This window comes from Nerophis ophidion, linkage group LG09 (assembly GCF_033978795.1).
Source record: "Nerophis ophidion isolate RoL-2023_Sa linkage group LG09, RoL_Noph_v1.0, whole genome shotgun sequence".
In the NCBI taxonomy this organism is placed as follows: Eukaryota; Metazoa; Chordata; class Actinopteri; order Syngnathiformes; family Syngnathidae; genus Nerophis; species Nerophis ophidion.
Window position 1 is genome coordinate 30,558,905 of NC_084619.1, and position 25,065 is coordinate 30,583,969.

General features: G+C 40.0%; 1 protein-coding gene across 1 annotated transcript in view; it reads left to right on the top strand.

The window, feature by feature from the left end:
* The window catches only part of pik3ap1 (phosphoinositide-3-kinase adaptor protein 1), a 38,415-nt gene that overhangs the window by 4,304 nt on the left and 9,046 nt on the right, over positions 1–25,065 (top strand). Inside the window, exons 3-12 of the mRNA XM_061910800.1 lie at positions 5,722–6,147; positions 14,200–14,441; positions 14,534–14,678; positions 16,559–16,701; positions 16,781–16,913; positions 19,268–19,464; positions 19,542–19,692; positions 19,804–19,866; positions 19,951–20,205; positions 20,266–20,319. Of these exons, the coding sequence (XP_061766784.1) occupies positions 5,722–6,147; positions 14,200–14,441; positions 14,534–14,678; positions 16,559–16,701; positions 16,781–16,913; positions 19,268–19,464; positions 19,542–19,692; positions 19,804–19,866; positions 19,951–20,205; positions 20,266–20,319 (1,809 nt within the window). The remainder of the gene's footprint in view (positions 1–5,721; positions 6,148–14,199; positions 14,442–14,533; positions 14,679–16,558; positions 16,702–16,780; positions 16,914–19,267; positions 19,465–19,541; positions 19,693–19,803; positions 19,867–19,950; positions 20,206–20,265; positions 20,320–25,065) is intronic.

Consider the following 25,065-nt stretch of genomic DNA (forward strand, 5'->3'; position numbering starts at 1 on the left):
TTGAACGCAGATTTCTGGCCGGGACATATGGTACAATATAGTCGGCAAGATAGGATGGAGCTAGACCGTTTAGTATTTTATACATAAGTAGTAAAACCTCAAAGTTGCATATTCGGTGCACCGGAAGCCAGTGCAGGTGAGCCAGTATAGGCGTAATATGATCAGACTTTCTTGTTCATGTCAAAAGTCAAGCAGCCGCATTTTGTACCAACTGTAATCTTTTAATGTTAGACATAGGGAGACCCGAAAATAATACGTTACAGCAATCGAGACGAAACCTAACGATCGCATGAATATTGATCTCACTTTTGGTAATAGACAAAATGGAACAAAATTTAGAGATATTATGGAGATGAAAGAAGGCCGTGTTAGTAACACTCTTAATGTGTGACTCAAATGAGAGAGTTGGGTTTAAGATAATACCAACATTTTTTACCGAATCGCTTTGTGTAATTGTTTGGTTGTCATATTTTTAAATAGGTGTCCTTATCCAGCAGGACCGATAATCAGCATTTAGCACTAGCGTTAAGATGCAAAAAGTTAGTGGACATACATTGTTTAATTTTGGTCAATTTTGGTCAGCCTTAGGAGCAAGTAGAGTTGGGTGTCATCAGCATAACAGTGAAAGCTAACACCGTATTTGCGTATGATGTCACCTAGCGGCAGCATGTAGATGCTGAAGAGTGCAGGGCCAAGGACCGAACCCTGTGGAACTTCACACGTTACCTTAACATACTCTGAGGTCACTTTGATATGGGAGACGCACTGCGTCCTGTGAGTAAGATAGGAGTTAAACCGAGAAAAGGCTAAGTCTGACATATCAATACGTGTTTTGGTACGTTCTAATAAAATGTTATGATCGACGGTATCAAAAGCACCGCTAAGATCAAGTAGCAGCAACATGGATGACACATCAGCATCTATAGTTAGCAATAGATCATTAGTCATTTTTGCGAGGGCTGTCTCCGTACAGTCATTTGCTCTGAAACCGACTGAAAAGGTTCACAGAGATATTTTGAAGCTAAGTGTTCATTTAGCTGCTGTGCAACAATTTTTTCGAGGATTTTCGAGATAAAAGAAAGGTGGCACACTGACTTGTAGTTTACTATAAGGTCAGGATTGAGGCTAGCTCTTTTGAGGGTGAATAACCAGTTTTTTGAATGCTAGGGGAACAGTGTGTTGTGATCCGCATTTCGGATCACATTTTGATTTTGGTTTTTGAGTCCTCTTTGTGTTTTCTGTTTGTCTTGGACTCTTTCGGTTCCTGGTTGCACTTCCTTGTTTTGTTCTGTTACCATAGTTTCTGATTTGTTCCACCTGCTACTTGCTTTTGACGCGCACCTGTGTTGATTACTTCCGTATTCAAGCCTGCCTCCTCCCTCCGTTCGATTGTGGTCATTTTTTTGCGGTAAGCAACCATCACGTTTGTTTCTTGTTCCAGTCCGTGTGGTAAGAGTTATCTTAGCTTCCCGTGCGCTCGGCATGTTGCCCTTTTTACCTCCTGACTCTGTGTTAGTTTTAGCATTAGCTTCCCGTGCGTTCGGCACGCGTTTTCTTTTGTTGATTTTGTGTCTGTTTTGTACCAGTGTTACTATTTTTTATATTAAATCAAGCCCTTTCCTGCAAGTCCTGTCTGACTGGTCCTGAGCATCTTGGGGTTGAACAAAACGCGCATCACAATGCGCTTCCCACAAAGTGACAGAAAGGATCAAGCAACTCGTTCCCCCGCTTTGGACCGCTTGGAGTCTTCGCCTTGCCAAGATGCGTCAATCTTGAAGACGTCCATTCCGGACAGCAGCACACCAACATCAGCCCAGGATTCCCCTCTGAGGTTTGGTAATCCCCTTTTTAATTTTTCCAAACACTCTTCCGACTGGGCTGTGAGGCGGGAGCAAACCTCTGCTGACTTTTCGCCTCTCCCCCGTGATGACGTCATCCCTCCCACCAACGATGATGTCATACACCAGGAATTTTTTTGGGATGCGTTTTTTTCCCTATGTAAGCCGGTGACCAAAGCATTTAGTCCTAGAGTTAATTCCTATGATATTTTTTTTTCCAAATTCAGATTTTCTCTCTCTCATGATTTTCCAGTCCCGCCCCCAGTGACTTTGGCTCTGCCCCCAGTGACTATTTCTCCCACCCAGTCTACCCCCCTCCTGACCTCCCACCACCCACCCTTAGGGTCAATCTCAGACCACAGGGAGGGCGTCTGGGATTCGCTTCTTGAGGGGGGGCTAGTGCTGGTAACTATGCTACGGACAAGCCGCAACCTCCTGCGAGGCCACCACCACCGGTCTTTTGACCCGCCAAGCCGCAACCTCCGGCGCGGCCCCCTCCCTCGGTGTTCCGGCCTGCCAAGCCGAAACCCCCAGCTAGACCTCCACCACCGGTCTTTTGGCCTGCCAAACCGCAACCCGCAGCTAGACCGCCTCCACCTGCACCACGGCTAGTTGCACCGCTGTATAAGTGCCGGCTTCGTCTGCTGCACCCGAGCCTGCTTTGCCTGCTGCACCCGAGCTTGCTTTGCCTGCAGCACTCGCGCCTGACTCGTCTGCTGCTACCAAGCCCGCCACAACGACGGCGCCAAGGTGCCCACCTCTACGTCGGCCGTAGTGCCCTGGTCGTCCTCCTCGCCGGGCGGATCGTCCTCCCTGTCGGCCACGGATGTGGTCGTTTCGAGGTCGCCCTCCTGGACATTTGCGGCAGCGGCGTTCCATTCGCCGCCGCCACCTGACTTGTCCCCGGTGGATTAGGGGACACACAACCTGGCAACCCTCCACCATGCCCACCCTCCGCCCTTTCTTCACGTTTGAACTTTATTATTGTGGGGGGGGTGTTCAAGCTATTGTGGGACATCTGGTATCTGTCCCTTAAGGAGGGGGGTTATGTTGTGATCCGCTACTCGGATCACATTTTGATTTTGGTTTTTGAGTCCTTTTTGTGTTTTCTGTTTGTCTTGGACTCTTTCGGTTCCAGGTTGCACTTCCTTGTTTTGTTCTGTTACCATAGTTTCTGACTTGTTCCACCTGCTACTTGCTTTTGACGCCCACCTGTGTTGATTACTTCCGTATTTAAGCCTGCCGTCTCCCTCCGTTGGATCTTGATCCTTTGTAAGCGGTAAGCAACCATCACGTTTGTTTCTTGTTCCAGTCCGTGTGGTAAGAGTTACCTTAGCTTCCCGTGCGCTCGGCATGTTGCCTTTTTTGCTTCCTGAATCTGTGCTAGTTTTAGCATTAGCTTCCCGTGCGTTCGGCACGCGTTTTCTTTTGTTTATTTTGTGTCTGTTTTGTACCAGTGTTACTATTTTTTATATTAAATCAAGCCCTTTCCTGCAAGTCCTGTCTGACTGGTACTGAGCATCTTGGGGTTGAACAAAACGCGCATCACAATGCGCTTCCCACAAAGTGACAGAAAGGATCAAGCAACTCGTTCCCCCGCTTTGGACCGCTTGGAGTCTTCGCCTTGCCAAGATGCATCAATCTTGAAGACGTCCATTCCGGACAGCAGCACACCAACATCAGCCCAGGATTCCCCTCTGAGGTTTGGTAATCCCCTTTTTAATTTTTCCAAACACTCTTCCGACTGGGCTGTGAGGCAGGAGCAAACCTCTGCTGACTTTTCGCCTCTCCCCCGTGATGACGTCATCCCTCCCACCAACGATGATGTCATACACCAGGAATTTTTTGGGGATGCGTTTTTTTCCCTATGTAAGCCGGTGACCAAAGCATTTAGTCCTAGAGTTAATTCCTATGATATTTTTTTTTCCAAATTTAGATTTTCTCTCTCTCATGATTTTCCTGTGACTTTGGCTCTGCCCCCAGTGACTATTTCTCCCACCCAGTCTACCCCCCTCCTGACCTCCCACCACCCACCCTTAGGGTCAATCTCAGACCACAGGGAGGGCGTCTGGGATTCGCTTCTTGAGGGGGGGCTAGTGCTGGTAACTGTGCTACGGACAAGCCGCAACCTCCTGCGAGGCCACCACCACCGGTCTTTTGACCCGCCAAGCCGCAACCTCCGGCGCGGCCCCCTCCCTCGGTGTTCCGGCCGGCCAAGCCGAAACCCCCAGCTAGACCTCCATCACCGGTCTTTTGGCCTGCCAAACCGCAACCCGCAGCTAGGCCGCCTCCACCTGCACCACGGCTAGTTGCACCGCTGTATAAGTGCCGGCTTCGTCTGCTGCACCCGAGCCTGCTTTGCCTGCTGCACCCGAGCTTGCTTTGCCTGCAGCACTCGCGCCTGACTCGTCCGCTGCTACCAAGCCCGCCACAACGACGGCGCCAAGGTGCCCACCTCTACGTCGGCCATAGTGCCCTGGTCGTCCTCCTCGCCGGGCGCATCGTCCTCCCTGTCGGCCACGGATGTGGTCGTTTCGAGGTCGCCCTCCTGGACATTTGCGGCAGCGGCGTTCCATTCGCCGCCGCCACCTGACTTGTCCCCGGTGGATTAGGGGACACACAACCTGGCGACCCTCCACCATGCCCACCCTCCGCCCTTTCTTCACGTTTGAACTTTATTATTGTGGGGGGGGGTGTTCAAGCTATTGTGGGACATCTGGTATCTGTCCCTTAAGGAGGGGGGTTATGTTGTGATCCGCTACTCGGATCACATTTTGATTTTGGTTTTTGAGTCCTTTTTGTGTTTTCTGTTTGTCTTGGACTCTTTCGGTTCCAGGTTGCACTTCCTTGTTTTGTTCTGTTACCATAGTTTCTGACTTGTTCCACCTGCTACTTGCTTTTGACGCCCACCTGTGTTGATTACTTCCGTATTTAAGCCTGCCGTCTCCCTCCGTTGGATCTTGATCCTTTGTAAGCGGTAAGCAACCATCACGTTTGTTTCTTGTTCCAGTCCGTGTGCTAAGAGTTACCTTAGCTTCCCGTGCGCTCGGCATGTTGCCTTTTTTGCTTCCTGAATTTGTGCTAGTTTTAGCATTAGCTTCCCGTGCGTTCGGCACGCGTTTACTTTTGTTGATGTTGAGTCTGTTTTGTACCAGTGTTACTATTTTTTATATTAAATCAAGCCCTTACCTGCAAGCAGGGGCGCCGCTAGGGATTTTGGGCCCCATGAAAAGAATCTTTACAGGGCCCCCAACACATAATTTCATATAATTTCATCATCATCTGCCCACTGGGTGTGAGTTTTCCTTGCCCTTTTGTGGGTTCTTCCGAGGATGTTGTAGTCGTAATGATTTGTGCAGTCCTTTGAGACATTTGTGATTTGGGGCTATATAAATAAACATTGATTGATTGATTGATCATTACGGGCCTCCCTGGGTCCCCCTCCATCATGGGCCCCTAGAATCCGTCTCCTTTCCCCCCCCCCTTTTCGGCGCCCCTGCCTGCAAGTCCTGTCCGACAGGTCCTTAGCATCTTGGGGTTGAACAAAACGCGCATCACAATGCGCATCCCACAACGTGACACAGTGCCAGACAAAAGTCATATGTTTAAAATATTTAGCACTAATGGTCCTAATATTACAAACAGCTCCTTGATAAGTTTCCCAATGCGTATCCCACAACGTGACACAGTGCCAGACAAAAGTCATATGTTTAAAATATTTAGCACTAATGGTCCTAATATTACAAACAGCTCCTTGATAAGTTTCCCAGGAAGTGGGTCAAGCTTCGGACCAGGAATTAATATACTTTAAGCCTACGTAATAAAAACAATTCAAAGCATACTGTTCACGCAGCTATCCTTATAAATACTTTTTTTTTTTCAGAAAATCCTGCAGCCCTCTCAAAACAAAAGGTACTAATTCTGCACACTGCTGATGCACAAGAATGGGCAGAATATTTGCAGCAGATTTTGAAGTCATCCAAGAACTTCCAGAAAAACTCCATCTTGCAATATACTGTTGGGTTGGCCGATAAACTCCACGAATGCGACATTGAATACTTCAACAGCTGCAAGTGCATCGTGCTGCTCCTCACTGGAGCATTTGTGGACATTATATTTAACCCTGGGCTGCAGGGAACCCTTCAGAGGGTTCTGCAACCATCTAACAGAGTGGTGGTGCTGCTGTGTGGCGTATCTGAAGAAGACGTAGTAACAGCTGGGTTTGAAGACTGGTCCACTTGGAGGAAACTGTACGCTGAGGATGAGCCTACTGTCTACATCTCCACCATTTTGGACACCATCACTAACAGTAAGTCAGCTGTTTCATATGCTAAATGTTGTCCACAAATGTCATTAGATATTGAACTGTTTCTTGTATTGTTATTATTAGATGTAAACTCTCATCATTCAAAATCATTAAGAAATTAATTGAAATTCTTATAATATTTCAGTCTGCTAAGGGGCCACATGATCATTACTAAATAGTCAAATATTTATATAATTTTTGAGCAATAGAAACTAAGCTTAGCAAAAACATATTTTTTCAATTAGAATGTTAGTAGTATTAGCAAACCAATTTTATTTTCAGAAATGTTAAATTTATGAACATACCCAACCTAAAAGGGACAAGCAATAGAAAATTGATGGATGAATGGACGGATGGGTGGATGGATGGATGGATGGATGGATGGATGGATGGATGGATGGATGGGTTCATTTCAATCCAATCCAATTCAAACAACGTTATTAATCCCTCAAGGGGCAATTAATTTTCAGTTGCAAGTTGAAAATTGTAGTGGATGAAGTCCTTCTATAGAACGCATGACCAAGCCTTTAACCATTTTATCAAATATTTTCATTATTAGTGATGTTAATGCAACTGGTCTAAAATCATAAATTCTTATGATTTACATTATTTTGGGATGGGAATCACAGTAGAATATTTCCAAATGCCAGGAATCTGGTTACAGTTCAGTGACATTTGAAATACATGTTGGAGGACACTGCAAAGTTGGTCAGCACAATATTGGAGAGTGCGCCCACAAATAAGGTCTGGAAGAGGGTCTTCCTTATTTTGACCCATTTTAAAAGCTCTCTAACATGCTTCTTCTTAATGATAATGTTTGTATCATGGGTAAGAGACTATTTGAGGAAGGAACTATTGTCAGAAAAGTTATTTTCAAAGCAAGAAAAAAAAAGTACATGCATTTGAGGGATTAGCCATATTTATTCCCTCAATTGTTATAGGATTCCTGTAACTCCCACTACTTCCCTGCATATGTAGGTCATTGCTTTTATTCCTTTCCAAGCTGCTCGAAGCTCTCCACCGGTATATTTGTGTTCTACCGTTTCCTTATAACTATTTTAGCTTTCCTGATCTCGCTCTTTACCGATTGTCTTTTTTCCCCTGCTTGCTCCCTGTGTAAAACATGTGTTTCTTTATGTTTATGCAAACTTTTAGTTTCTTACTGACCCCACTGTTGGTTGTTGATAAATGGTGAAGTGAAGTGAATTATATTTATATAGCGCTTTTCTCTAGTGACTCAAAGCGCTTTAAATAGTGAAACCCAATATCTAGGTTACATTTAAACCAGTGTGGGTGGCACTGGGAGCAGGTGGGTAAAGTGTCTTGCCCAAGGACACAACAGCAGTGACTTGGATGGCGAAAGCGGGGATGGCCGCTCTACCAACCGAGCGATACCGCTATATAGATATATATATATATATATATATATATATATATATATATATATATATCCATCCATTTCCTACCGCTTTTTCCCTTTGATATATATATATATATATATATATATATATATATACCCATCCATCCATTTCCTACCGCTTTTTCCCTTTGATATATATATATATATATATATATATATATATATATATATATATATATATATATATATATATATATATATATATATATATATATATATATATATATATATATATACATATATATATATATATGTGACCCCGGGAGGGATAAGTTGTAGGAAATGGATGGATGGATGGGTATATATATATATATATATATATATATATGTATATATATATATATATATATATATATATATATATATATATATATATATATATATATATATGATGCTTTAGTGTTTGATTAAGCTGGATTTGCTTATCACACAGCTTCTCTAACTTGTGGCTTACCCTCCTTATATTGAGGATAAAATAAATAAGGTTCTGGGATAATCGTAATAATTGTTGTTGGCTCTCAAATAGTTTGCATGATTAGCAGATTTTCAGTGATATTGTTGACGAAGGGAACAGTGGTCCCCCTGGGGACAGCACAAACCACTTGACTGGTTTGCTTATATCGCTCAAAATGACTTGGGAATCTTTGTGAGATTTTATGGTCATATCTATTTACTCGCAAACTTTTTTTGTATTTTGGTGTTATAAATATATACATATATGTATGTATGTATGTATATATGTTTATTAATGTATGTATATGTATGTATATATGTGTGTGTGTGTGTGTGTGTGTATATATATATATATATATATATATATATATATATATATATATATACACACACATATATGTATATGTGTATATATATATATATATATATATATATATATATATATATATATATATATACATATATATACAGTATACAAATCCCATTTCCATATTAGTTGGGAAACTGTGCTAGATGTAAATATAAATGGAATACAAGGATTTGCAAATCCTTTCCAACCCATATTCAATTGAATGCACTACAAAGACAAGCTATTTGATGTTCAAACTCATAAACTTTATTTTTTTTTTTTGCAAATAATAATTAAATTTGAATTTCATGGCTGCTACAAGTGCCAAAGTAGTTGGGAATGGGCATGTTCACCACTGTGTTACATCACCTTTTCTTTTAACAACACTCAGTAAATGTTTGGGAACTGAGGAAACTAATTGTTGAAACTTTGAAAGTGGAATTCTTTCCCGTTCTTGTTTTATGTAGAGCTTCTGTCGTTCAACAGTGCGGGGTCTCCGCTGTTGTATTTTACGCTTCATAATGCGCCACAAATTTTCGATGGGATACAGGTCTGGACTGCAGGCGGGCCAGGAAAGTACCCACACTCTTTTACTATGAAACCACGCTGTTGTAACGCGTGGCTTGGCAATTTCTTGCTGAAATAAGCAGGGGCGTCCATGATAACGTTGCTTGTATGACAACATATGTTGCTCCAAAACCTGTATGGACCATTCCGCATTAATGGTGCCTTAACAGATGCGTAAGTTACCCATGCCTCGGGCACTAATATCAATCAATCAATCAATGTTTATTTATATAGCCCTAAATCACAAATGTCTCAAAGGACTGTACAAACCACTATGACTACGACATCCTCGGAAGAACCCACATAAGGGCAAGGAAAACTCACACCCAGTGGGACGCCAGTGACAATGATGACTATGAGAAACCTTGGAGACACACCCCCATATCATCACCGATGCTGGCTTTTGAACTTTGTGCCTCTAACAATCCGGATGGTTATTTTCCTCTTTGTTTTGGAGGACACCACATCCACAGTGTCCAAATATAATTTGAAATGTGGACTCGTCAGACCACAGAACTCTTTTCCACTTTGCATCAGTCCATCTTCGATGAGCTCGGGCCCAGCGAAGCCAGCAGCATTCCTGCGTGTTGTTGATAAATGGGTTTTGCTTTGCATAGCAGAGTTTTAACTTGCACTTACAGATGTAGCGACCAACTCTAGTTACTGACAGCGGTTTTATGAAGTGTTCCTGAGCCCATGTGGTGATATCCTTTACACACTGATGTCGGTTTTTGATGCAGTACCGCCTGAGGGGTCAAAAGTCCGTAATATCATCGCTTACGTGCACTGATTTCTCCAGATTCTCTGAACGTTTTGATGATTTTACGGACCGTAGATGGTAAAATCCCTAAATTCCGTGCAATAGCTCGTTGAGATATGTTCCAAAACTGTTTGACAATCTACTTACAAATTGGTGACCCTCGCCCCATCCTTGTTTGTAAATTACTTAGCATCTCATGGAAGCTGCTTTTATACCCAATCATGGCACCCACCTGTTCCCAATTAGCCTGCACACCTGTGGAATGTTCCAAATAAGTGTTTGATGAGCATTTCTCAACTTTATCAGTATTTATTGCCATCTTTCCCAACTTCTTTGTCACGTTTTGCTGGTATCAAATTCTAAAGGTAATGATTATTTGCAAAAAAAAATGTTTATCAGTTTGAACATCAAATATGTTGTCTTTGAAGCATATTCAACTGAATATGGGTTGAAAATGATTTGCAAATCATTGTATTCCGTTTATATTTACATCTGACACAATTTCCCAACTCATATGGAAACGGGGTTTGTAATTCAGGAAACAATATGATTAGGTTATATATACATGAGTACATTCTACATAAACAATTTATGAATATATTAGATATCTTTATATCTTAGGAACCTATAGAGACAGTTTAATGTCTTGACACTTTTTATTGATATTTTTTATTACATTCTTCCCTTAAATGATCATATTTACAGTGATTGTTTTATATGTATTTTTTATTTATGTCGCTTTGGATAAAAGCATCTGCTAAATACTTAAACATAAAATAAACATATATAAACACGCCGAGTCATACCAAAGACTATACAAATGGGACCCATTACCTCCCTGCTTGGCACTTAGCATCATGGGTTGAAATTGGGGGTTAAATCACGAAAAATGATTCCCGGACGCCCACTGCTCCCCTCCCCTCCCAGTGGGTGAACAAGGGGATGGGTCAAATGCAGAGGACACATCTAGTGTGTGTGTGACAATCATTGATACTTTAACTTGAACTTTAACCTGAAAGTCTTTGTATCAGCTAAAACCACCAATCTGATTGACTGGATTCAGAATAAAAACAAATTCTCTTTTACCCAACAATGTTGGTATTTGAATATTGTTACTTGAAGACTTACTCCTGGTTACAATTATACTGTTAAGAAAGTATTGTCTTATATTTTCCCTAAAATGACAATGCATCATAATCAGTGGTGGCTGGTGAATTTTGTTTTAGGTGGGGCTGATAGTTTGTAAACCAAATTCCTGTAGGGTTGTCATCCTCCCCCAGAGGATTTCTTTGTGAGTTTCACATACAAATATTGAAGATCTTTGCTCCTTCTCCACTCTATGGTAATATTATTTTCACAAAACACAATCAATAGTACATTAATGTTAAATGTAACTTGTGAAAAGTAATCCCCCGATTCCTATTTTCAACAGTCCGCTCATTTGAGCAGGAAAACGCTGAACACCAGCCCGGCATCTTTGTTTTCTACCTGTCAACTGTCGGTTTAGGCTGCTCGCCGGCTCCTCAACACCACTTCAGGATGGCGCGTCACAACAGCCAATGCTGCGTCTACTTATAAGATGTCTATGGTCATATCATCATTGCAAACACGGCAATCTGTTGCGTCCACTGCAGTTTGCTACCTTATTTATACTTTTTGTCAAGGGAGTTTTTTTAAGCATGGTTGCATGAAGTACCTACACATAACGTTACATTAGTCAATGTATCACACACAGTAACGTAACGTTAGACGGTGGTCCGCAGCGCCGCGTATTTTAGCCACCTACAAAAAAACAAACATAGTCAAATAAAGGTCGGTTAAAATGTATACTATATTAAGAATATGTGTACATATTGCATAGGGCCCTGACATCTAAAAAGTACAACTCTGTTCATGTATGTGTTATGTTTTTCATGTGTACGCACACATCAACACACATACAGTATGAGATGAGATCAATGAGATAAGGTAAGAACAGGATAGAAACTGCTGTGGAACTAGTTACAATGCAATATGCCATGGAAATACAATTTTGACACTTTTGTGCAACTAAATACAGTTGCACTTGTTTTTTTTTAAATGTGTTTATTCTGTAAAGGAATGAGTTAAATGTTTAAAATTACTGGTTGATAGTGCTATTATGAAGTGCAATGTCAGCACTATTTTTTTTCCTGCAATGTCAAATGCACTTATTTTGATAAATAAATACAGCGTTTTAAAAGCATACACAATATGTGTAAATATATTAGTCTGTGGTTAAAAGGACTTGAAAGGACTCGAAACTCAAAATGCAGGACTTGGGACTTGACTTAAGACTTTCTAGTCTTGACTCGGGACTTGCCTGTCTTGACTCGGGACTTGACTTGAGACTTGAGGGCAAACACTTGAGACTTACTTGTAACTTGCAAAACAATGACTTGGTACCACCTCTGCTATGCATGCCTCCACTCTAAACCCATTTCTCAAAAGACTCCGACGAGGCCTGGGCCGTAAAAAGACATAGGTCACGTCGTTTCTGGTTAAAATGCTCTAAGAATAAATAATACACTGCATGGGTGTTTATGTGTCAGCAAACAAGTTATTTAAACCTGACTGATGCAGTGAGTAACATCTCATTTGTCAAATAACGATAGGACAATATGACATTGCATGATGTTGTGGAAATGATGGCACAGTAAATGAATGCTGTACAAGCTACAGTGAAGGTGGTCTCAAGAATTGTTAGTGTGACTATTTTGAGCCAGAAAGTTTTGTTTTTGGTGAAAATGTGCTTTTTTGATTTACAAAACCAAAAACCAGTGAAGTTGGCACGTTGTGTAAATAGTAAATTAGAAAAAGGAATACAATGATTTGCAAATCCTTTTCAACTTGTATTCAATTTAATAGACTGTCTAGTAAATACTTAACGTTCGAACTGAAAAACTTTATTATTTTTTGCAAATATTAGCTATTTTGAAATTTGAAGCATGCAATATGTTACAAAAAAGCTGGCACAAGTGGCAAAAAAGACTGAGAAAGTTGAGGAATGCTCATCAAACACTTATTTGGAACATCCCAATGGTGAACAGGCTAATCGTAAACAGGTTGGTGCTATGATTTGGAATAAAAGCAGCTTCCAAGCAGCTTCCAATAAATGCTCAGTCACTCACAAAAAAGGATGGGGCTAGGATCACCACTTTGTGAACAAATGTGTGAGCAAATTGTCAAACAGTTTAAAAACTACATTTCTCAGCCTGCTATTGCAAGGAATTTAAGGATTTCACCATCTACGGTCCAAAATATCATGAAACGTTTCAGATAATCCGGAGAAATCACTGCACGTAAGTGGCAAAGCCGAAAACAAACATTGAATGACCGGGACATTTGACCCCTTAGGCGGTACTGCATCAAAAACCGACATCAGTGTGTAAAGGATATCACCACATGGGCTCAGGAACACTTCAGATAACCACTGTCAGTAACTACAGTTTGTCGCTACGTCTGTAAGTGCAAGTTAAAACTCTGCTATCCAAAGCGAAAGCCATTCATCAACAACAGCCAGAAACGCCACCGGCTTCGCTGGGCCCAAGCTCATCTAAGATGGACTAATGCAAAGTGGAAAAATGTTCTGTAGTCTGACGAGTCCACATTTCAGATTGTTTTTGGAAACTGTGGACGTCGTGTCCTCCGGACCAAAGAGGAAAAGAACCATCCGGACTGTTAGAGGTGCAAAGTTCAAAAGCCAGCATCTGTGATGGTATGGGGGTATATTACTGTGAAGGCGCCATTAATGCTGAAAGATACATACAGGTTTTGGAGCAACATATGTTGCATCCAAGCAGCGTCTTTTTCATGGACAACCTTACTTATTTCAGCAAGAGAACGCCAAGCCACGTGTTACAACAGCATGGCTTCGTAGTAAAAGAGTGCGGGTACTAGACTGGCCTGCTTGTAGTCCAGACCTGTCTCCCATTGAAAATGTGTGGCGCATTATGAAGCGTAAAATACGACATTGGAGACCCCGGACTCTTGAACAACTTAAACGGCACACCAAGCAAGAATGGAAAATAATTCCACTAGAAAAGCTTCAAAAATTGGTCTCCTCAGTTTCCAAACATTTACTGAGTGTTGTTAAAAGAAAAGGCCATGTAACACAGTGGTAAAAAGTTGTGCCAGCTTTTTTGCAATGTGTTGCTGCCATTAAATTGTAAGGTAATGATTATTTGCGAAAACAAAATGAAGTTTCTCAGTTCAAACATTAAATATATTGTGTTTGCAGTCTATTCATTTGAATATAAGTTGAAAAGGATTTTCAAATCATTGTATTCTGTTTTTATTTGCTATTTGTGTTGGCCCTGTGATGAGGTGGCGACTTGTCCAGGGTGTACGCCGCCTTCCGCCCGATTGTAGCTGAGATGGGCACCAGCGCCCCCCGCAACCCCAAAGGGAATAAGCGGTAGAAATGGATTGATGGATGGACAACGTGCCAACTTTACTGGTTTTGGATTTTGTATTATTTCTTTAAAGGTAGGCTCCAGGATGAATATGTGAAGAAATGTGCAGCCTCAGAACAGCTCCTTATTACACCTACAACCTCAAATGAAGATACCCCCACAGATAATACACAGGAAGTGATGTCAACAGACTTTCAGGAAGCCAACTTAAAAGGTGACAAACACGTGACGGCGGGTGTTTCAACAACGGAGGAAATGAGTCCACACTCACACATCACCTGCCTCACTGTTCAACCGACCCAAGTCTTGTGTGGGGTAAGTTTGTGGTCATTACATCATGAGGCTTAACTAAATAGAAGAGGATGCTCTGTGAATCTCATACTGATAGTGGTCTGTTCTATTCTAAGGTGGGGGAGAGCATTTTTATCATCTTGACTCACAAAGTGGATGACCTAACCGCACCTGAAGTCGAGTTTAGCGCCGCAAATAAACCAACAAAAAGAGTTCCAGGCATTGTTGTGAATGAGTACACAATACGTGTGAACGCACCTGGTACGTATCTTTAGTGTAGTGTTGTCATTGGGCAGCTTTTTTTTATGACAGTGATCAGGATTTCACATAATAAAATCATAAACAAATAACATAACCAGTTCTGGGAAGTATTTCAGAAAGCAGGTTAAGTGAAAACTCTGAAATTGTAAACTGTCAGATGAGAGAATCATTATCATTACATCCTTATGTTAGACTGCTGAAGAAAACATCTATAATGAAGCAATTAAAACAAATCCTTTATTTGTTTTTTTAAAATATTTTTTTAGATTTGGTTAAATAAAAAAAATCAATCAAGAAAAACGTACATTTAGTTATTTTTATTTTTGTAAACATAAGTAAAATCGGTGCTATATCCTACTGAGAACCGTGGCGTAATCGATACTAATGCAAAAATGTCCACTGTGGCGACCTTTGATTCTCATGAGAATATTACTGTACTTCATTTGTTACTAACATCAAGTAAACTTAAGAAAAAAATATTTGATTTGCAAAAAAATAAATAAGTACAATATTTTTTAACCTCGGTATGGAATATTTAATTAGTTTTTCATAATAACATTTAAGATATTTTTTGGTATTTCATTATTGTTAATATATGAACTGTATTACTTACAACAAGTAAAATATCTTCCTAACATGAGTTGAAATGGTAAATTGTTTTTCTTATTTTAAGCTATATATTTTAGTTTTGCCTATAACATTTATAAAAAACTTGGTCTAACAGAAATTGTGAGAATAAAAACATGTATAAAAAAATCACTCAAGGGATTTCACCCAAATTAAAATGATTTTATATTTCATATTAATTATTATTAGTGCAGGGCTGAGATAGGCGCCAGCGCCCCCCACGACCCCATTAGGGAATAAGCGGTAGAAAATGGATGGATGGATGGATAGTGCAGGCCTGAAATGTGATTAAATGTTATATGGATAAACTACTTCATTAAAACCTATGCATAGACTCACTTCAGTCCAATATTATTTTACTGTATGACTTCTCTTTCAAAAAAAGTGTTCATACTTAGCATAAAACATTTATGCTTTCACTTCCAGTTACATTTTCTGTCCCTAGTTGCTATGGTGAATCGTATAATCAGCGCTCCACTGATCATGGCTCATTATTTTGGTCTTAACTAAGTGACAACTTACTCAGGATTGATGGAACTAACTAAGATCAGCTGTTCTGGAACCCAACACTCATACTTAGCATAAAACATTAATGCTTTCACTTCCAGTTACATTTTCTGTCCATAGTTGCTATGGTGAATCGTATAATCAGCGCTCCACTGATCATGGCTCATTATTTTGGTCTTAACTAAGTGACAACTTACTCAGGATTGATGGAACTAACTAAGATCAGCTGTTCTGGAACCCAACACTCATACTTAGCATAAAACATTAATGCTTTCACTTCCAGTTACATTTTCTGTCCATAGTTGCTATGGTGAATCGTATAATCAGCGCTCCACTGATCATGGCTCATTATTTTGGTCTTAACTAAGTGACAACTTACTCAGGATTGATGGAACTAACTAAGATCAGCTGTTCTGGAACCCAACACTCATACTTAGCATAAAACATTAATGCTTTCACTTCCAGTTACATTTTCTGTCCCTAGTTGCTATGGTGAATCGTATAATCAGCGCTCCACTGATCATGGCTCATTATTTTGGTCTTAACTAAGTGACAACTTACTCAGGATTGATGGAACTAACTAAGATCAGCTGTTCTGGAACCCAACACTCAGAGTTTCCGATATTGGAGTAAATCAACTCAGGCTTTTGGTTCACAGTCAGAGTCTGTTGAACCTCCTGCTGATGTACTATAATGTAAGTTTTGGTTTCTATCGACTAAAGTTCATGTTTGGTTTTCCCTTCTAGAAATGCCTGCAGGGGTGGTATCACTCACTATGTGCGCTAACCGATCACGCATAAACTTAAACTCCATCACGTTCTATACCAGTATGGGACAAGTCAGTCGATGTCTGGAAAACGCTGCTGATCCCATTAATTTTCTCTGTCAGGTGAGTCTTAATTAGAGTCTAAGTGATGTTACTGTTTGCTTTAACAATAATCCTCTTTTTGTTCTGTTTTTGCTTTCAGGCTTTCAACATGACGTCTAATTCCACAGAGCATTTGGACAATATTCTAACTGATTCATTCAAATCCAAGATGCCTGCTCCTGGTCTTCAGATGTTTGGAATTGAACAGATAGAGGAGTGCAATATGGCAACATGTGAGTGCAGACAGTTTTTGCTAGTTCGGTCAGTTCCTCCTGAATAAAGGAAGAGCTACAGAATTAAAATAGGGTGACAAACATATTTACGTTTGGAAAGTGCATGCGAACTGGCTTAGTTGTGTAAAAATGGCCATAGTGGCAAGAAAAAGGCGTGGTGGAATGGCAAACAATTAAGGGAGAGAATTTTCTATGTTGCGTGTCAACCAATTTACTGACAGAACTAAAAATAGCACAGCCATATCTTCTATTTCTAGCTTCTTTTTTTTCTCTAGCTTTTCCATTTTTGAGCTGCTGGTTGACTTAAGGGCTGATTTGTAGCCAGAATACATTAAAACAAATCAATATACCTCCTATGCAATAACTTCTTGCAACGTACATTTTCTTGCGTTTGGATCATTCCATCGCAGTTAGTACCGGCCACCTTTGGCATGCTAAAGAGTTGGTTCTTTTATATAGGCTCGAAAAGACGGCTCTAAAACTATATTCATCTGTGCAAAGTTGGCCCCACACTTTGTCCAAATCTCCACAAAGTTGTCCCAATTGTTTATGCTAAAATTGTGCTGGTTTGTGCTTTTGGTGTAACTTTTGTAGTTTTTCAGTTATTAAATCGTAAGTTATTAACTAATTATGAGTCATTATCACCGATACTTGCCAACCTTGAGACTTCCGATTTTGGGAGGTGGGGGATGAGGGGCGTGTTTGGGGGTGGGGCGTGGTAGGGGGTGTGGTTAAGAGTCATGTATTTCATACATATATATATATATATATATATATATATATGAAATACTTGACTTTCAGTGAATTCTAGCTATATATGTATTTATTTTATTATATACTGTATATATACATATATATATATATAAATAAAAGAAATACTTGAATTTCAGTGTTCATTTATTTACACATATACACACACATAACACTAATCTACTCATTGTTGAGTTAAGGATTGAATTGTCCATCCTTGTTCTATTTTCTGTCACTATTTTTCTGACCATATGCATGCACAGCTAGACTCTCTGGCGGTGGTGTCAGAAAGAAGAAGTCTAGCAAAACTCCTAGCCATTATGTACAACACCTCCCACCCACTACATTCGGACCTTGCAGAGAGAATAATCACGTTCAGTGGAAGGCTCAGACTCCCAAAATGTAACACGGAACGACACAGGTCCTTCATACCGACAGCCATCAAACTGTATAACGCATATGTTCCTTGACTGCACTTAAATGTAGAATATATGTAGAATATATTTATATTATTCATATATCATATATATAATATATTATATATATTATATTATTTATTATTATCATTGTTTATTGTGAGTGAACTGTGGCGCTGAATTTCCCCCAGGGATCAATAAAGTACATTCTATTCTACATTCTATTCTATTCTATGTACGTAGATGGCAGTATTGTCCTGTTTTAGAGTGACACAACATTGCTGTTTACGGCAGACAAACTGCTTTACGGTAGATGAAAACGTGACTGCTGTTTTTGTGTGTTGTTACCGGGCTGGGAGGATGTTAATGAAACTGCCTAACAATAAACCCACATAAGAAACCAAGAACTCACTCTCGATCATTCTACAGTTATAACGTCATTGGGCAGGCTCGCTATTTATATTGTGGGAAAGCTGACGTGAAAACAGGCTGTCGACACGTCACTCAGGTCCGCATGGAGCTGGAAGGGGTGTGGACTCCAGCTCCGCCTGAATTTCGGAAGCTTTTCGGGAGAAAATTTGTCCCGGGAGGTTTTTGGGAGAGGCACTGAATTTCGGGAGTTTCCCGGAAAATCCGGCAGGGTTGGCAAGTATTTTTTCACCCCGCCATTCCCAACCATTCTTTGCTGCATACATATTTGGTCTAATTCCAGCTATTATAGTACACGTTTGGGGAAATTTTGACATTGTTGGATTGCCGGTTATGAATAATAAAACATTAATACCATCAAAACCAGAACACGTTAATAACTTAAAAATTGTAACAACTCAAACAAAACATTTTGCAGCACAAACATAGCACAAACAACTGAGAAAAGTTTGGGGAGATTCGAACAAGGTGGGGGTCCAACTTCACACAGGTTGTGAACCTGCGTATGCCAGCCAACCACTAGGCTTAATAGGCTTACTTAGATGCCACCCAATAATCACAAGGCAGGTGCAGCGAACACCAACATGCCACACATTTAAAATTACCTTAAGGTAGGAAGAAAAAAGTTTGCTTAAGAAATATGACCCTTTTTCAACCTTGGCTACCACTTTATCCTAAGCGGTAGCTCTTTGTTTAAAGATGCATTTCAAATGTCGACTATCTACTACAAATTACTCAAATTTACCCGGTTCTCTTTAGATAAGCGTGATGAGGAACTTCCCACGCTGTTCCACTTTGCTGCAAAGTACGGCTTGAAGAAGCTGACCAGCTTCCTCCTTCAAATTCCCGGAGCGCTGCAGGCCTGCAGTGTGATGAACAAAAATGGAGATTACCCAAACACGCTGGCAGAAAAAAGTGGCTTCTCAGATCTCAGACAGTTTATTGATGAGTTTGTCGTAAGTGCAACTATTACGAGTGTTTTCATATGGATATGTTCCTGTGACCCTGGATTGTTTCCTTACAAATGGAACAGACGACAGACATGCTCAAGTTTCAGACTGAAGATGAAGAAGACAATAGCACAGAGGACTATGAAGATATGTCTACTACAAAGGACTCTGATTGTCCTAACGACATGTATGTGTCAATGTTGGACATAAACCCTGAGTGTGCAGATGATCTATGTAAGTCTTCTGTTGTTTTTGTGAATACATTGTGTCCATATCAATACAATTGTGCATCTTGAGAGATAGTTGCAAAACTGGTAGCTGATAATACTGCTGATGTTCCCATAGATGAAGTAATGAATGTAGTGGGAGAAAACTCAGAGGAAGCAATGCTGAGAAAATTTTTTCAAGGTAAACAACCTTAAAAATGGAGTTCTTTAATAGCAGTGTTGTAAAGAAAAATGTGTACCGATTCTTTTTTTTCTATTCTTTCAGCAAAACCTCAAAACCGAGTATTCCAGGAAGAAGGAGAGAAATGTCAACATGAGCAAATAGAAAAAAACAAACAGAATGAAGTGGATGAAAGTGACATAGAGTTTGACCCATACAACATATCGACCGAAGAAATCTATGATACTGTAGATGAAAATAGTTGCTATAATGCAGCAGTTCTGTGGCGTCCACCAGCCCCGGTACCCAGACCTGAAATTGAACCTGAGCCTGAAAAGCCTGTAACATATATTTCAAGAGGTACAATTACTTTCACTTTTTGAAATACCATGATTACACTACTAACTGTATTTTTGACAGTATTTTCAGACAAAGTTACAACCCAAAGCCAAGTCTTGGAACTGTATCAGGAAGGTAAATCGATTCAGTACAGTGGGACCTCTAAGGTTGAACATAAGGGGCCTGATCTACTAAAGGTTCGCATGTATTATTTAAAACACGTGCAAACTTCATCTACTAAACTGATGCGCAGAGGATGGTGTCACAGTGGCTTACACTTGCATCGCATCTCATAAGCTTGACAACACACTGTGTACAATGTTTTCACAAAGATAAAATAAGTCATATTTTTGGTTTGTTTAATAGTTAAAACAAATTTACATTATTGCAATCAGTTGATAAAACATTGTCCTTTACAATTATAAAAGTAAAAAAAAAAAAAATCTACTACTCTGCTAGCATGTCAGCAGACTGGGGTAGAGCTTGCTGAAATCCTATGTATTGAATGAATACAGAATCGTTTTGAATCGGAAAGATATCGTTTTTGAATCGAGAATCGAATCGAATCGAAAAAATCTATATATTATCGAATCGAGACCCTAAGTATCGATATTGAATCGAATCGTGGGACACCCAAAGATTCACAGCCCTACTACATTAGCTTAAAAATGTCAAAAAGACAAAGCAGCGAACTCTTCCCACCCAAATCAAGCTGAAGTCGGCAGTGTGGGAACATTTTGGGTACTTAAAAAATTACCCTCTCCTGTGTTTTTTTTAAAATATATTTTTTTTTTATAAATGTATTTTATTTATTTTTTTATTAATTAATTTATTTATTTATTTATTTTTAAATATTTTTAATGTGTTTACTCATTATTTTATCTATTTATTTTTAATGATTTTTCATTTATTTTATTGTTTTTTATTATGTTTGTTTTTATTTTCGTATATTTATTTTATGTGTGAATGTGTGTATAAACGTATAAGTAAATGTGTGTATACATGTGTGTGCGTGCGTGCGTGCGTGAGTGTGAGTGTGTGTGTGTGTGTGTGTGTGTGTGTGTGTGTGTGTGTGTGTGTGTGTGTGTGTGTGTGTGTGTGTGTGTGTGTGTGTGTGTGCGTGCGTGCGTATGTATGTGTGCCTGTGTCTTTTTAATTTTCTTGAAGAACTCTCCTCAAGGAATCAATAAATAACTATCTATCCATCTATCTATCTGTGTGTGTGTGTGTGTGTGTGTGTATATATATATATATATATATATATATATATATATATATATATATGTATATGTGTGTGTGTGTGTGTGTGTGTGTGTGTGTGTGTGTGTGTGTGTGTGTGTATATGTGTATATATATATATATATATATATATATATATATATATATATACAAATCTATTTTGTATTAAACGATATGTATGGAAATGTGTGTGTGTGTGTGTGTGTGTGTGTGTGTGTGTGTGTGTGTGTGTGTGTGTGTGTGTGTGTGTGTACATATGTATGTGTCGCTTCCCCGGTGTGCATTATTGATCGCAGGTCTGCTGAGGTGCCGTGGCATGCTGGCTGTGGGTGAGGCTAGGCCCCTATGGCCTTTTGCCGGATGGAATGCCTGGTGGGTGGTGATCGGGGGCACCTGGATGTGCGGGATGGTTTGCGGGGTTAGATAGTGCTGGGCACTGTTGGTGAGTAGGCCTGTTGTTTGTTTATTTATTTATTCTTTTTGAGAGAGGGGTTAGTGGATTGGTTGTAAGTGGGCTCTCTGTGGGCGGTCGGACTGGTGGTGGGTTGACTTGGGTGCCTACTGCGTGCTGAGTTATAGGTCATTTCCTCCCTTACTCGGCCAAGGCGGCTGCGTACTGTTCGCCTCTCGGTGGCGTTCCCCAGTGCAGTCTGCGGCTGTATGGGGCTGTGGCGCTGGCAGTGGTTGGCGGGGCATTGGGGTGTTTGGTTGGCCGAGGTGGATGTCCAATATGGCTCGATTGGCTAGGCTGTGGATAAGTTGGGGTCGGAAGGTGTGTGCGGTCTAGGATGAGGATGCCTCTTTGGTGCTTCAGTCTTCCTGACTTGTTCCCTGCTCGTCCATCCCTCAATGCTAACAGCATGTTAGACACTTAGGGTTTGTGGGGCTCAGCATGATAAGGACCCACCATGGCCTTGATGTCCCCCAATTTTAATCGCATTATGAGTTCCCACAAGCATACATATCTCCCTCGCGCTACCGTACACGTATCTATAGGGACTGGAGGCCGGCTGTAACGGCTGACCTCCTAATTTTTACCACACAGAAGACACTCTGGGGACCTTATACACATGCCTGAGGGGGTTGGGGGGTAGCAACAATATTACATAACATCAAAATCTCTCATGGTTTTATAATTTTTTATGTTGGGAAAGTAATCTATGCATAATAATCGCGATAATAATAGAAAAAAAACACAATTATTACTCAGACTATAATCGAACTGTCAAAATCTATTCATGACTATGCAGAATATTTGCTGATCCTCAGAACGCCCACAATATACGGAGAGAAGATGCATGTGTAATTATTTAGCACAGGCATTCTGCTATTTGTATAGAACACAATTAATCATGTACTCACATAACACATGGCAGATGTGCAGGTGAATTTCTTCACATAGAGACTACAACCAGCTGACATTTCTGTGCGCTGTACATTTAGTTCTTTTTAGTTCACTTTAACCATATCATACATAAGAGACTTGGGTACCATCATCCTGACACATGGCTACAATTTCACAAAAGAACACAGAAAAAGGCAAAACACACCTGTGTTTTGACATTTTTAATTAATTGTGTTTAGTTGTAGTTGGTACAGTACATAAGTGTTGCTTAACTGGTTGATAACATTGTAATGGTGATTGTACTCTGCCAGCGTGGTTTGTTGTCCATTGCTTGTTGTTGATGTACTTGTAGCGTTCTCGGTGGCGTCAGCCTCAAGAACATGTTTTGTTTTTAAATGGTATTCTAAAGTTGTTGTGCATCGATGATAAGATCGTTCATTGCTTAGTTTGATCTAAAGTCTGGTATGGGTGGAAGTCAGAGTCTACCTACTTAAAGTATGAATGCTCTGCTGTATGCATTAACCTGATCACTGTTCAGATAACCGGCTACGCCTTTCAGGTAACCCGTCCGTGGCTAAAGGAGAGGACCATGTGGGCTCAAAATAACTTGTGTGATTTTCTGTGTTTAAACATGATTCATGCGATAATGTTTTGTGAATGATTGCATCTGTTAATGCAGTGTTTTTCAACCACTGTGAGATGCAGTCTGGTATGCCGTGGGAGATTATTTAATTTCACCTAATTGGGTTAAAAATATTTTTTTCAAACCATTAGTTTTAATCCGCAAATGTGCCGTTGTTGAGTGTCTGTGCTGTCTAGAGCTCAGCAGAGTAACCATGTAATACTCTTCCATATCAGCAGGTGGCAACTGGTAGCTAATTGCTTTGTAGATGTCGGGAACACGGTTTGTCATGATCACAATATGTGGAGGTATCTAATGCTTAAACCAAAAATAACAAAAGGCGAGTGCCGCCAAGAAAAGGCATTGAAGCTATGCAAAACAAAACTAAAACTGAACTGGCTGCAAGGAAAACAAAAACAGAATGCTGGACAACAGCAAAGACTTACAGCGTGCGGAGCAGACAAAGTCCATCCGTACATCACATAACAGTAATCATTGTCCCCGCAAAGAAAGATAGCGTCCGCACAACTCAAATAGTCTTGATTGCGAAAACAAAGCAGATGCGGGGAATATCGTACAAGGCAGACATGAAACTGCATGTACATGTACCAACAAAAGAGGAAAAGCTACCAAAATGGGAGTGCAAGACAACAACTAAAACACTACACACAGGAAAACAGCAATAAACTCCAAATAAGTCACGGCGTGATGTGACAGGTCGTGACAATACACCTACTTTGAGACAAGATCTATAGTGATGCATGCTTGGTTATGGTTTGAATGCATATCCAACGATTGTGAGCACAACTTTTTAAGTGTCGATATCTGTTGCCGAGTTTAATTTTTCAATGATTTCTGCTGGTGGTTTGCTTCGGAATTTTTTCAATGAATAAAATGTGCCCTGGCTCAGAAAAGGTTGAAAAACACTGTGTTAATGTGTTAACATTGACAGCACTAATTGTGACTTACTTGTATCTGTGTTGGCCCTGCGATGAGGTATGTTTAATCTTAGTAATTTTTGTCAAGGAGCCACATGATGAATAAAAAATATTGTTGAGGTAAATAATGCTTAATATCCATTTTATGAAAGCGTTTTGACTAGCTGTGACTGGTTTTTCAATTTTTGAGCAATAGAAAATAAGCTCATCAAAAACATATTTTCTTCAATTTAGATTTTAGTAGTTTAAGCACACAAAATGTACTTTCAGAAATGTAAATTAAAAGAAAAAACTTATCAGATTCAAACAAATTCCTTTTAACCTCATTCTAATAGTCCAACCACCTCATTCACTGTTTTTGCAGTTAATTGTTTCCTCTTTTCTTGTCTTTGTCTCTGTTGGACTTTAAATGTGCATCAAAGCTTGAATTTGAACTTAAACTTCCCAGAATGTACGCTTGCTACTTGAAATAATTGTTTGTTGTTTTTTAATGTCTCTAAGTGTTTGCTGTTGTAATAACAATATAAATTTTAGTCCTTCAGCAAACTAAACACACTGCGTTACCTTTGCCTGCACTAAAGAAATACTGAGGAAACCTAATTTGTTGCATCCATCTTTACATTTTTTTTTTCTAACGCATATGCGCCATTTGTGTGCCTAAATTCTTGGATTTAGTAAAGTAAAGGTTACATACAAACACTGTAAGTGGTGTACAGATGAAAAAAAAGTGTTTTCAA